General features: G+C 46.4%; 1 protein-coding gene across 6 annotated transcripts in view; it reads left to right on the top strand.

Moving 5' to 3' along the window:
- Positions 1-13,016, top strand: part of Ctl2 (Choline transporter-like 2) — a 164,002-nt gene that overhangs the window by 84,216 nt on the left and 66,770 nt on the right. For all 6 annotated transcript variants that reach the window (XM_077708674.1, XM_077708666.1, XM_077708701.1 and 3 more), the window contains exons 2-4: positions 308-356; positions 12,432-12,505; positions 12,752-12,830. In XM_077708674.1, coding sequence (XP_077564800.1) covers positions 308-356; positions 12,432-12,505; positions 12,752-12,830 — 202 coding nt within the window. The remainder of the gene's footprint in view (positions 1-307; positions 357-12,431; positions 12,506-12,751; positions 12,831-13,016) is intronic.

Genomic DNA, 13,016 nt, shown 5'->3' with positions numbered 1-13,016 from the left:
ACTGAAGGTGTCATGACTACTTAATGTTTCTTTCACCTTTATCACATGAGCACTGAAATCCGTGCATTGTGCAACAAGCGCCATGTCGGTAGTTTGTACGAAAATAGATTTTAGAAAATCAGGATTCTGATTCAGTTGGAGCACCGCTTGGTAGCTGCAAGGTATGCGCCGTTAACGCCTGGGGCTCATGAGTGGTTTCTGTGTGCATTTTTGCTTTGTGTTTGCGTTTTAGCATTACCATGCTGTTTGTGAGTGGTTTGTGCGTACACTGTGGCGGCGTGCTTGAAGAAGCTCTCGTCTTGTGCAGGGGAGCCTCGGAAGTTTGACCCCGAGTTCAAAGGGCCACTGAAGAACAGGTGAGAGGCGCCGATTTTATTGCTTGTGCCGAATGTTGGCGAAGCCTTTTCGCAGCGCTCTCAAGAAGTCTGCCTTTGAATGCATTCTTCTTCTTTTTTTTTTGCCAGATTACTTTCAGCAAATTTCGATAAGCTTTCAAAGCCCAGTGAATAAAAAAGAACTGTTGGCCTGGGTCTTAAGATCACTATTTCATGCTAAAACTAGGCCCACACCTGTGCCAGTGGAAAAAAAGGTGCGACTGGTGCCAGAGCAGTGCCAGGGAAAACTAGGGTTGCCACCTTTCCCCGACAAAAAAAAAAAAAAAAAAAAAAAAAAACGGCCCGGGGGGGGGGGGGGGGGGGTTAGAAGCCTTTGAATTGGAATTTGCGTTAAAAAATTAAAGAAAAAGAATCAGTTGAATGTTGAAAAGAACTGTGGACCCGCGTGGCGCAATACAGGAGCGGTTGGAAGACAATGGGGGAGGCCTTCGCCCTGCAGTGGGCCTGAGTCAAGACGCCATGTTTTTTGACATGCCATGTCATTTATGGCATCGTTTTCCCAGAGAGGAATAAACATAACATTTTTACTGAACGTGACAGATTTTGGTTATTGTTCGGAATGTTCTGCACGGAAAGTAACTGCGTGTTCTTCGTCTATTAACAGTTCTTTTTTGCATCTGAAACCACCACACGAACGTTAAAAAGTATGCAATACATATGACGTAATGTACTTGATATTGATATTGAGAGAGAGCGGTTGGGACGACCGTTTATACAGGCGCTCGGCCGAAGGAACAGCCCCAAACGGTGATGGTGATTATGTACAGGGGATGATGATGATGACAGGAGTCATAAGAGTTAGCACTGATGATAATGTACAGGTGATGAGGAAATTCTTTAAGGTTCAAAACACTGACAGCGTGGTCAAAAGAACTTACAATATATACATACACGCTCAATACTATGCAATACGCCAACAACGCAGAACGACAAAAAGTAAAATTCTATATGCTCGCCTTTTCCTACTTGCGGAACTTGAATGTATATTTAGAATTCGACTTAGCGGCTCGGATGAGTTGCTTGTTTTCTTTCGCCATCTTTATGAAGTCTTCACAGCTGCGCACAGAGCTCCATTGGGACGCTTGGCTGATTTCTCTCATCCGTCCACAAGTTCCCCATCACGCTAAATACGCGTTCCTCCAGGGAATAGAGAAAACATGCTCCATCAGGTTTTGTAAATGGGGGCACTTAACCTCTTTGAAGAATTTGAGCCAGATCAAGCTTGATTTCTCATCACATCCTAGAAGCCCGGGGAGAGTATCCCTCAAAAGACAGAGCTCTATACAGTTCGTCATCTGACCCTTCAAAGTTCATATCCAAAATCTTTCCCGCGTGCATCACGACCGATATATGCGGGCGCACCTTTGCGCAGATTCAATTCGGCGAGCGTCTTAAACGCGGAGTTCTCGAAGTCAAACCACTTCTCAAGGTACGCAAGGGCCCTGTCATGGACATTCACAAAGTCTAGCTTTGCAACATATCCGCCCGGAAGGATTTCGAGTCCCCGAGTAGCTTTGGCACCGAAGAACATATCATCTTTCCTGTCAGTCAGCTGCTTCCTGAGCTTAGTCATGACATTGTGAAGTTCTGTCGGCTCAAGCCGACTTTTTTCGCGGGTGAGGATCGTTGAATGAAACTAAAGTTTGCGTTTGGGCTAGTTGGTTCATATTTAAACTGGGGAAACAGCGCTTTAAACGAGGACAGCGAAGAAGAAGACACAGACACAGCGCTGACTATCAACTGAGCAATATTTTATTGCTTGCGGAAATATAAAGGAAGAATACAATGACGTCGCATGCGTGAAAAAGAAAAAGAAAAACACAAACAAACTACAGGCGCATCTGCTATGCCAAGATAACTCGAAATTACATGTTCAAGTACACAAGTTCTTTCTGATACAGAGCTACGGAAGGGGTGCTCACGCAGTCTTCGCCACGCTGGGCGATCTGCCACGCCTCGTAGATTTCACGTGCGCGAGTGTCGCGGAACCTCTTCAGTATCTTAGTTTCTTCCCTTTGGTCCCTTTCCATCTCGGGAATCGCGCTGGGCCGCGCATTTCCTCTGCTAGCGTGTCTTCGCACAGCTTGTCGACACATATATTTGTTGTCGGAGTTGCTGTATTTACGCTTACAAAAGGCCGAAAAGAAATGACCGCGGCACGATGGCCAAAAAACCGGCCAACGTCGGCCGGTTTTCGGTACAGACCGGCAACCGGCCCGCTGTCTCAAAAACCGGCCGGGCCGGTCCAAAACCGGTCAGGTGGCAACCCGAATATATCCCTTGCACCATGGTTCATAATTACGTGATCCTAAGACTTGTCCTCCCCCAATTTTTCTAGTCACGGGGTTTGCATGCGACTCCTACTCGGACGATATGTTCACATTGTTTGCACCTGGAGAAATATCGTGACAAGAACTTCGGAAAGATTAGTGCTATATGAATGGAACAGGCGGGGTTCCGACAGTGAAAGTGAGGCCGTAACAGAGGTGTTGGAGTCTAGGAGAACTCGTCACAAGGGAACCTGTCACAGCCAACTCGTCATAGGTGAACTCGTCAGGTAGGACAAGTCGTCATAGGTCATCTCGCAGTATTGAAACTCGTAACCTAAGACAACTGGACAATTGCCCATCTAGTCACAATTTATTTTTTCGTTAATCATGCTGAAATAAAAAAAATACAACATTACTAATGCGTCAACACTCTTGCTCCCCTCCTTCGATTCACCAACCCTACGCTTCTTGGTGGCCTTGGAGGAAGACGCCTGACCAGACAGCATTTTGTGTATTTTATTCAACTAATTGCACGGGCCATATTAGATTTTGTTTGCTCGTTCTCCATTTTTTTCAATTTTACATTTTTATTTCCAGATAATCGGGTGACGGCGCTGCATTGAGTAGACCTTCACTATTTCTTTATTTTTGGTGTTTACTATTTTGATCTTACAGTTTTTTATGCCTTATAATTAAAAGGCAAAAGAGTATGTGCGAAAAACCCCAGATATGCTGGGGTGCAACGAGGGGGGAGAGATGAAAACGAACCAGCCTGTTGTATGGCGACTAATTTTGTAACTAACTTTTTTATAGTTAGTTCTGAACAAGGCATCGAGAGCAGTAGGACAAGGCTTGGTAACCTCTTAGAAACAACTCAGTGCCCATTAAGAATTACGGATGCAGAAATCGGGAGACTTTTGCTAGCGTTCCAGTTAGGTTTTTGACATTGGACCCACAAGCGCCAAGAAGTGCCTTTATGTAGAACATACGTGGTGAAATAATTAGATTGTGTGTCGATACAAAAGCGGTTTATACAAAAGAAGCACGAAGCATATCGAGGCATTCCAGTCTATACGCCACTATGCCGTGATATGCTTCGGATCAGAGGGGGGACTAGAGACACAAAGACACTCGTTGTGGCAGTACCACCTGCGCAATGAACAATAAAAAAAATTCTGGAGACACAATTCGCGGATCAGAGAAAAGCACGCAGAAAATACAGTAAAGTCCGCTTATATCGAACAGCGCGAGGATTGTAAAGTAGCTCGATATAGCAAAAATTCGAAAGTGAAGAAAAAAGAAAATTCCCCCGCATTTCCCCGAGGGGGAGAATGTGAAAGTGCGAATGCACGGTTGTCGGCCCGCTTGCGGCGCTTGCGCTCGGCCCCCGCAGCCCACCGCCTCGCCGCCTTCTCTTCCATCTCTTCCATCGGGTTTGTAGTATCACGTGTACACCACGCAGTTATCAAGCCGCTATAACGCCGCTGAGTCGCCAACGCACGCCGCTGACGACGTAGTTTGAATGCGTTAAAGATATAAGGCGCGTCACTAACACTGATATCAGCGTCGCGTCCGTGGCTTGGTCGGTAGAGCGTCGCGCTGCGGCCGCAAAGTCCTCGGATCGAAACCTGGCGCCGGATGCTGTTTCTTTTTTAAATATAGAGGAGCACTGCGGACGCCGCCGCCGCCGCCGCCGGCGGCGGTGGATGGTTTGGGGTCGCTTATAATGTGCATTCGCACTTAAAAAAAACTTATATGAGAGCAGTCTTGCCGACGAAGTAACGAGCTAACGCTGAGCTCTTACCACCCTGCAGTTCACTATTGATGCGACACTTTCTCGGGGGAAAAAAAAAACTAATTTATTTGGGCGGAAGAACTGCGTGAGTGTAGCCTGCTTCTTGGAGCGCAACGCGTTGCTGGTGACTGCTTGCTCCACGGTATCTAAACAGTCGACAAGCACAAGACCGCTGCCCTCAATGACACTGCAGTATCGCCGTAGCAGGGCCACGGCAGCGACGGCTTCGCTGGTGCTCGGGAGCGGTACGGAGTCATCGGCGTCTTCGACAGAGCGGAGTCAAGCATGGATACAAGCGAATAACAGCGAACCCCATGGAGGAAGCAAAAAGGCGAACCCAGCGAACCGAGCAAGTGCGCGCAGCGAGTTGCGCGGACTTAACACGTTCAAGACAATAAGGGAGTGAACTCAGACTGGCGTCAACACAACCTCACCGAAAGTTCGGTGACACCGCAGCCCGCAGCGCTCAATGTGGCGCTTTCGGCTCCAACGGAATGCATGCGTGGAGCTGGTCCACTCTGCCACGGCCGGTTTGGACCAGGTTTGGACGGTTTGGATATAGAGCCTCTCTAGTTTGGACGCGAACGAGCTCGCGCGGGAGTCGCAAGCGACATCCGCGCCACCGCTGCGCGCCGATGTATTGCGGGAAAGCCTGCCGCATGCCTAAGGAGAGCGAAAAATCCCGCGCGGGAGAGTTCGATATATACATTGTGAGCAAAATCGCGTTCGATATAAAAAGTTTTATATGCGTGTAATTTTTACCAGAATTATACAAGGGTTCGATATAGGCAATAATTCGATATATCCGTGTTCGATATAAGTGGGCTTTACTGTAAAGGACAACTAGTACAAAGACTACAAATTCTGTTAAATAAGCTCGCTGGGGAGACAAGATTGGCAAATGACATAGCGAGGAGGGAACTAAAAACGTACTGCAAACTTTGTTACACGAAAAGGCCGGGAAAACACTTTCGTTAAACACTTTCGATAAAACGGCTTCGATAAAACGTCCGTCGATAAAACGGCGTTGGATAAAATGGCGTTGGATAAAATGGCGTTGGATAAAACGGCGTTGGATAAAACGGCGTTGGATAAAACGGTGTTCAATAAACTGTCCGGACCGCCACGGCGCCACGTGGCCGCGGTGGCGGCATTTCGTTGTGTTGTTTTTTCCCTTGGTCTTCCTACATCGCAGAGCGCGCTCTCCCGCGTATTTTCTAAGCTCGCGCGTCTGTGCACGCTCAGCTTGTAGACACATATTTATCGCCGTAGTTGGTGAATTGACGCTTATAAAACGGTTCGCAGACAGTTTATCGAGCTCCGTTTTATCGAAAAAATGTCCGTTTTATCGAACGCCGTTTTATTGAATGCCGTTTTATCGAACCACCCACGTCCGTTTTATCGAAAGTGGGGCGGCTTTGCAGCTTTCATTAAAATTTTCGGGTTTTATTTTGTTTAACTGGCCATCGCATTAACCTAACCTGCAGTTAGCTTCATTATACATTGTCTCTGCCATACATTACATACAAAAACGTGCCTATTTATGTTGACGCGTCCTTCGCGTGTTTTGGACCCCCTTTGCTTTACGAGAATTTTTTTTATTTTTTGCATCTTCATTGATTATACTCAAGCATGTATGTCCTCCTTGTTAATACTACAGAATTATCCACTATAGTGGGAACCCTAACCCCGTGCGCAATGTTCCTAAATGTGTATCGGTGTATTTAGTTTGGTGTTGCCAAATATATTCCTTGTGCCATGGTTCATCATTACGTGATCCAAAGTCTTGTCCTCCCCCGATTTTTCTAGTCACGGGGTTGGCACGCAACTCCTACTCGGACCATGTGATCACATTGTTTGCATCTGGAGAAATATTGTGCCAAGAACTTCGGAAAGACGAGTGCTATATGAATGGAACAGGGCCAGGGGGGTTCCGACAGTGAAAGTGAGGCCCCAACTGAGGTGGTGGAGTCTAGCAGAACGCGTCACAAGTGAACCCGTCACAGCCAACTCGTCATAGGTGAATTCATCAAGTATAGGACAAGTTGTTATAGGTCATTTCGCACTAGGGAATCTCGTAACCTAGGACATCTTGCCCATCCCTTCACGATTTACGTGTTTTGTTAATCATGCTCACATAAAAATACAAGATTTCGTATAATTCCATACTTCTGCGTCAACGCTCTTACACCCCTGCTTCGATTCACCAACCTTACGTTTCCTTAGTGACCTTGAAGGAACACACCAGACCAGACAGTGCATTTTGTTGGTTTTTTGTGTGCTTTGTTCAGATAATCGCACGGGCAATATTAGATCTTGTTTGCTCGTTCTCAAATTGTTTCAATTTTACATTTTTATTTTTAGGTAATCGGGCGACGGGGCTGTATTGTGTAGACCTTCACAATTTCTCTATTTTTGGTGTTTACTACTTTTTCTTAACTGTTTTTTTATGCCTTATGATAAATAGGTAAAAGAGTACAGGCTAAAAACCCCAGACATGCTGGGGTGCAACGAGGGTGGGGGGAGAGATGAAAGCGAACCAACCTGTTGTATGGCGACTAATTTTGTAACTATCTTTTTTCTCGTCAGTTCTAACCAGGGCATCAAGAACAGTAGGACGAGGCTTGGTAACCTCTTAGTAATAGAACTCAATGCCCATTAAGATTTAGTAATTCAGAAATCGGGAGAGACTTTTCCTAGCGTTCCATTTAGGTTTTTGACATTGGACTCACAAGCACAAGAAGTGCGTTACCTAGGTAGAACATACGCGGCAAAATAATTAGATTAAATTAGATACAAAAGCGGTGTATACAAAAAAGTACAAAGAATATTGAGGCATTCTAGTCCATGTACGCCACAATGCCGTTATATGCTTCGGATCAGAGGGTGGAATAGAAATACAAGGGGATTCGTTATGGTAGTACCACCAGCGCAATGAACCGAACAAAATTTGTGGAGACCAAAATTTGTGGAGACAAATTTCGCTCATCACAAAAACAAAATGCACGAAGGAAATAAGAAGACAACTATAACGACTACGAATTCTGTTAAATAGACTCGCTGTGGAAAGATTTGCAAATTACATAGCGAAGAGGAAACTAAAAAAACCTGCTGCAAGTTTTGTTACACGAAAATGCCGGGAAAAACACTTTCGATAAAACGGCTTCGATAAAACGACCGTTGATAAAACGGCATTCGATAAAACAGCGTTCGATAAAACGGCTTCTATAAAATGGCGTTCGATATAACGGCGTTCGATAAACTGTCCGGACCCCTTATAAAATGCAAAAAAAAAAAAGTTGCGGCACGGTGGCAAAAAAAACAAAAAAAAACACACCAATACCGGCCTGTTTTAAGTGTGGACCGGCAACCGGCCCGCTGTATAAAAAAAACGGACGGGCCGGTTCAAAACCGGGCAGGTGGCAACCCGGAAAACCAAAGGAGGTTTCGTCTCTGCCATATTGTGGCATTAATTGTACTGCCTTTTGTACTTGATCTGTTGCACGTCTTCCATGTGGTGTGCGGTACATAAGGATTACTCGTAGTCCATTCGTTGTCACGGGAGCCACCACTGCTGCGTGGGTCACCGCCTTCGGAAGATTTCCAAATGGCTGGAACAACTCGCGAACCATGAAAGTGACCTAGAGTCTTCTATTCAAGGCCAACTTCTCGAAAGAGTTCTCTCGAGTTGTGAGGAGCAATTGAGTTAAGCTCTTGATGCAGATGCGCATGCAACACCCCAATGATGGTGCTATGCTTGTTGGTGAGACTAAGGGCCGTATTCTGAGTCCCTCCTCCACTACATTTGCTTCCTTCACTCGGATGAGGAGAGGCTTCCGCAATGCTAATGCATGGGAAAATCGATTTCAAGGATCCCCTCCACTGGAGGGTCAGGTAAAGGAAGGACTCAGAATACCAGGGTAAGAGTTAAAAGGGGAGTGAGGCAAAAATATTTTGCTGGCCTCGCCCACAGAACCCCCCACCCCCTTGCAGGCTGTTGAAGCTGCCTGAAGCTGCCGTGATGGACACATGGGCTGAAGGAAGTATGACTGGCAAGTCAGCGTATTTCCTGCCAGCCCTGTGGATGCTGTTTGAGTGGCAGCAGATGTAGTGGGGTTCTTCGATTATCAGTCTCGCACTCCCCAAGGAGCAATCCGGCATTCGTTTTTCACGTGCATCCCTTGTTTCCCTAGGCCTTGTCTGCACATGTTTTGGCGAGCTGGGAGCCGCCATTTTGGGCAGCCGGTGCGTCACGTTAGTCGTGACCTCTTGTGACCTCGTGTAACGCACCGAACTGGCTCGCCATGAATGTGTGCGCGAGGGTGCGAGGGAAGGAGTACTAGCTTGTCGCCTTCCTTCACGCCACCCTCTCCCCGACTTGGGGGAAACCTCCTTCCCTCCGAGCTGACCTGCGGGATGCGCAAGTGTTCCACCGGGGAGCTGACTGGGTGAATCGGCAGGAATCGGCTGGTTTGGGAGTGGCTACTCCCAATGCTCCAATGATGACTCCGCGGGAACCTTCTCGGAGATTTCGTCGGGACCAGTCGTAAGGGAGGCCCCTCTCTACCGATGGCGGATATCGGAGTCTTGAGCGAGTGAACGGAGCCATTGCCTCCCTGCAAACAACATTTATTTATTTATTTATTTATTCACGTTACCTTACAGGTTCCCGTAGGAACATTGAGTAAGGGGGGCGAGAAAAGCAAAAACACAAAATATAACAGAAGCAAACAGAGTACAAAACATTACAATGTGGTAATATAACATAACTTAAAGAGGAAGGGCATGGAAAAACATAGTGTAGTTACAATGATGGTGTCTAATACAAAGGTGTAGGATACGACAGGTACTCAAACAAACAAATGGTGCCAAAAACATGAGCACTAGGTACAAAGTCAGTACACATATACAGATATGTACAGATATACAGAGCTACATTTTTATGGTAAGTAATGCCGGTATACTTGGTTGCGGAATAATGTATGGTCAGTGATTGAAACTATTGTGTTAGGAAGATCGTTCCATAATGTTACGGCTGTGGGCAGGGCTGATAAGTTAAATGCTTGGGTGTGGCCGTAAATGCGTTTGAAACTTCGCTGGTTGTTTAGTCTATTAGACATGCGCACGGGAGCTTCTAGGGGAAGGCGGGGTAGATAAGAGCAGTTTACATATTTGTGAAGTAAGCAAATGATGGCAACAGCACGACGTGTTTCCAAGGGTTCGAGAGAGTTATCAATCTTTATTTGAGTTGCACTAAAATAACGGCTATATTTCTGAGAGATGAAACGTGCAGCACGGTTTTGAATTGCTTTGATCATAGAGATTAGGTATTTTTGATAAGGGGACCAAACAGATGAAGCGAACTCAAGTTGAGGACGGACGTACGTTAAATAGGCCAGTTTACGGACATTCGTAGGGCAGTGTTTTAAATTACGACGTAAGTATCCCAAGGTTCTGGAGGCTTTGGCACAAACAGTAGTTATATGCAGGTACCAGGAAAGATTGTGAGTTAGATTCACGCCCAGATACTTGTATGAGGAAGCTTGGGAGACAGGTAAGTTGTTTAGGACATATTTAAAGGTGGAAGTGTTACACTTGCGACTGAATGATACAAACTTGCATTTGGACAGGTTAAGGGACATAAGCCAGATTTCACACCAATGGGAAATAACGTTAAGGTCGTTTTGAAGAGCTATGTGGTCAGCGGCGTTAGTGATGGCGCGGTATACAATACAGTCATCTGCAAATAAACGCATTCTGGATGATATATTACCTGGTAAGTCATTAATATAAATAAAAAAATATAAGGGGTCCGAGAACACTACCCTGAGGAACACCGGAAGTTACATGGCAACGGGAGGAGGAAAAATTATTAACTACTGTAAATTGTTGACGGAGAGACAGGAAGTTACGTATCCAAGTTAAATATAGTGAGTCTAGTTTAAGGGCTGATAATTTTGATATTAGTCGACAATGGGCTACGCGATCGAAGGCTTTTTTAGAAGTCCAGGAAAATGCAGTCGGTTTGCTGATTTGTGTCCATGTTAAAGTGTAAGTCGGTAGTAAATTCTAGCAATTGCGTGTCACAAGAAAAGTATTTCCGGAATCCATGCTTGTTGGGGAAGAAAAAGTTATTACTTTCTAGATCACTGAAAACATGCGACGCAATGATGTGTTCAAGCATCTTACAACAAATGCATGTGAGGGCTATTGGACGATAATTATCTGGTGAGTGCTTGTTTCCGCTTTTAAAAACGGGGACGACTTTAGCAACCTTCCAATCGGCCGGTAGGTTCCCTGACTCTAAGGATTGATTAAACAAATAATAGCATAATATCTGACTAGAAATTGATGAAGTGTTTTGCAGTATTTTTGAATTGATGTTATCAATACCGGCAGATGTAGAGACCTTTAGGTTAGCAATGAGACGTGAAATGCCATCAACAGTAATGGTAATGGGTTCCATATAGCTCCAGTCCAGTTCCGGTACAAATGGTACATTGTAGTAGTCTTCACGCGTAAACACAGAAGAAAAAAAGTTATTAAACAGAGCTGCACACTCGCCAGCAGACACTGGTGCTTGGTTATCATCGTGTAATGTAATGTGATGATAATCCTGCTCAGGTGCAATAGTCCGCCAAAACTTTTTAGGATTGTGCTGAAGAAGAGAGGGCAAGTCGCTAGAGTAGTACTTTTTTTTTTTGCGTCACATATTGCACTGGCGTAAGTTTTGGTATGTAACCTGTATTAATGTTGTTTGGTATGTAACCTGTATTAGCCAGGCAATAAAATTGCCTTACTTTGGATGGCGGGAGTCTGTCTACTGCATGTGAGTACCCGAACTCGTGCGCAAGTTTTCGGATTCTGCTGGGGCTAGTGTACGGTGGGTAGAACTTTCTCTAGCGAAGCTAGGCGGGGTCCTCTGTTATCTTGCTTGTTAGCCCACACCCTATGGCATGGGAAATCCTCGGACTACATCCTTGCTGGGAGTCCAAGACTGTAAATCAAAGCCCCATTATGTGACGCAGTGAGTGGCATAATTGAACAGCTGAGGATACTTTTCCCCACGACAGCAGTACAACTCCAGTTGCAGCCTTATCTGATGCCTCCACCAGGAGGGCACCAAGCACTTCTTCGCTCATTTCCAAGAGGTTTTGCTGTCGCACGTGAGGGCGCCTGCTGGGCTGCCAGTGTGGAGAAGCCGGCCACATTTGCTGCAGTCGTGCCTAGAAGCAGCTCAGTCTGCATGGTTTCCTTGTCGGTGCACCCTTGCTTGACTGCGTGTAGCATTTTGGCCCTTTCACAGATGGGCGTGGCTTAAGGGACTGTGGCATTGTCATTGAGCTCAACGTCATGTCTGCTACACGCCTGCAGTGACCTTGGAAGTTGTAGTGCTTCCCCAAACAAAACCTCTCTAACGGTGATGTCTGTGCTTCTGAGACATTTTTGTTAGGTGCCCTTTTTGAGTTCACACCAGCATCTGTTATGCAGTTGTGTCGTAGTCGATCCACAGGAAGTTGATCCACTAGCTGTGCTACCCCTCGCTGTGATGAGCATCAATCTCTCTCCTGCGGTTTTAACCTTTGCTCCCCCTACTGTGTTCGTACTCACTCATGTACATTCTTTTGAAATGAATTTTAGTTCAATTCAAGTGAGTGTGAGAAAACTTGGTCCATGCTTCTTCGTGACCCCTGATGCAAGGAAAGTGTTGTTACCATTGTTGCCCAAGCATGTATTTGTTGTGTTCGTCAGAGTTGTTGGGTCTGTTTGACATCAAGGTGTGCAGGCAACAGGCTGGCAGCACCCGGCCGCTCCACTTGTGCGTCCAGGCTGCATGTCCTTTCGTGGGGCATTCAGCCAGCTTAGCTGAGAAAAAGTACAAAGTTTCTTTCTTCTTTCTTTCTAGAGGCACATAATTGGTGAACTTGGCGCGTTCACATGTGCTGAGTGCAAGTATGTCTGTCTTTGCAGGAGCTGCACAGATATCCTGTGCCTGTTCATCTTCATCTTCTTCCTTGCCGGATGGGCTGTCGTCGCCTTCTTTGGTGAGCCCTCTCACCATTTCCCGCTTCATCACGTGGCTTCTAAGTGGGGCATGACGCACAGGTCAGGAGACGGGGATAATCAGTCTGGCACCTTTTGCACTGTTGCGAAGCTGTGTCATGGCGAGGCCGTGGACACACTGTATTCAGCGCCCTCGGGCATGCACTGTCTGGCTGCCCTAGCAGTGGAGGTGTTATTCTCCCTCAAGCAGTTGGGGTTCCAGTGAAATGTGCCTTTCTTTTCTGCAGCGTACCGGTATGGCAATCCTGAGCGGCTCGTCTACCCGACTGACAGCGAGGGGAACATCTGTGGCCGGCCGCCTTTTGAGTGAGTCCCACGTTTTGACCGTGCGGGATAGTCCTGGGGACCCGCGTATCTCGAGCCCCTCCTGTGCTTACTTGGGACCAGCTGGGACCAGGGGTGAAGGAAGGACGAGATGGTGTCTGTCGACACCTTGGTCAAGAGGAAAGGGTTGATTGAGTGCGGGGTTTAATGCGCTGCAGCTACACCCGG

This window comes from Haemaphysalis longicornis, unplaced genomic scaffold (assembly GCF_048455015.1).
Source record: "Haemaphysalis longicornis isolate Haplotype H1 unplaced genomic scaffold, Haemaphysalis longicornis Haplotype H1 scaffold_1, whole genome shotgun sequence".
Taxonomy (NCBI): domain Eukaryota; kingdom Metazoa; phylum Arthropoda; class Arachnida; order Ixodida; family Ixodidae; genus Haemaphysalis; species Haemaphysalis longicornis.
Note: the sequence above shows the minus strand (reverse complement) of the source record. Positions and strands in the feature narration are given on the sequence as shown.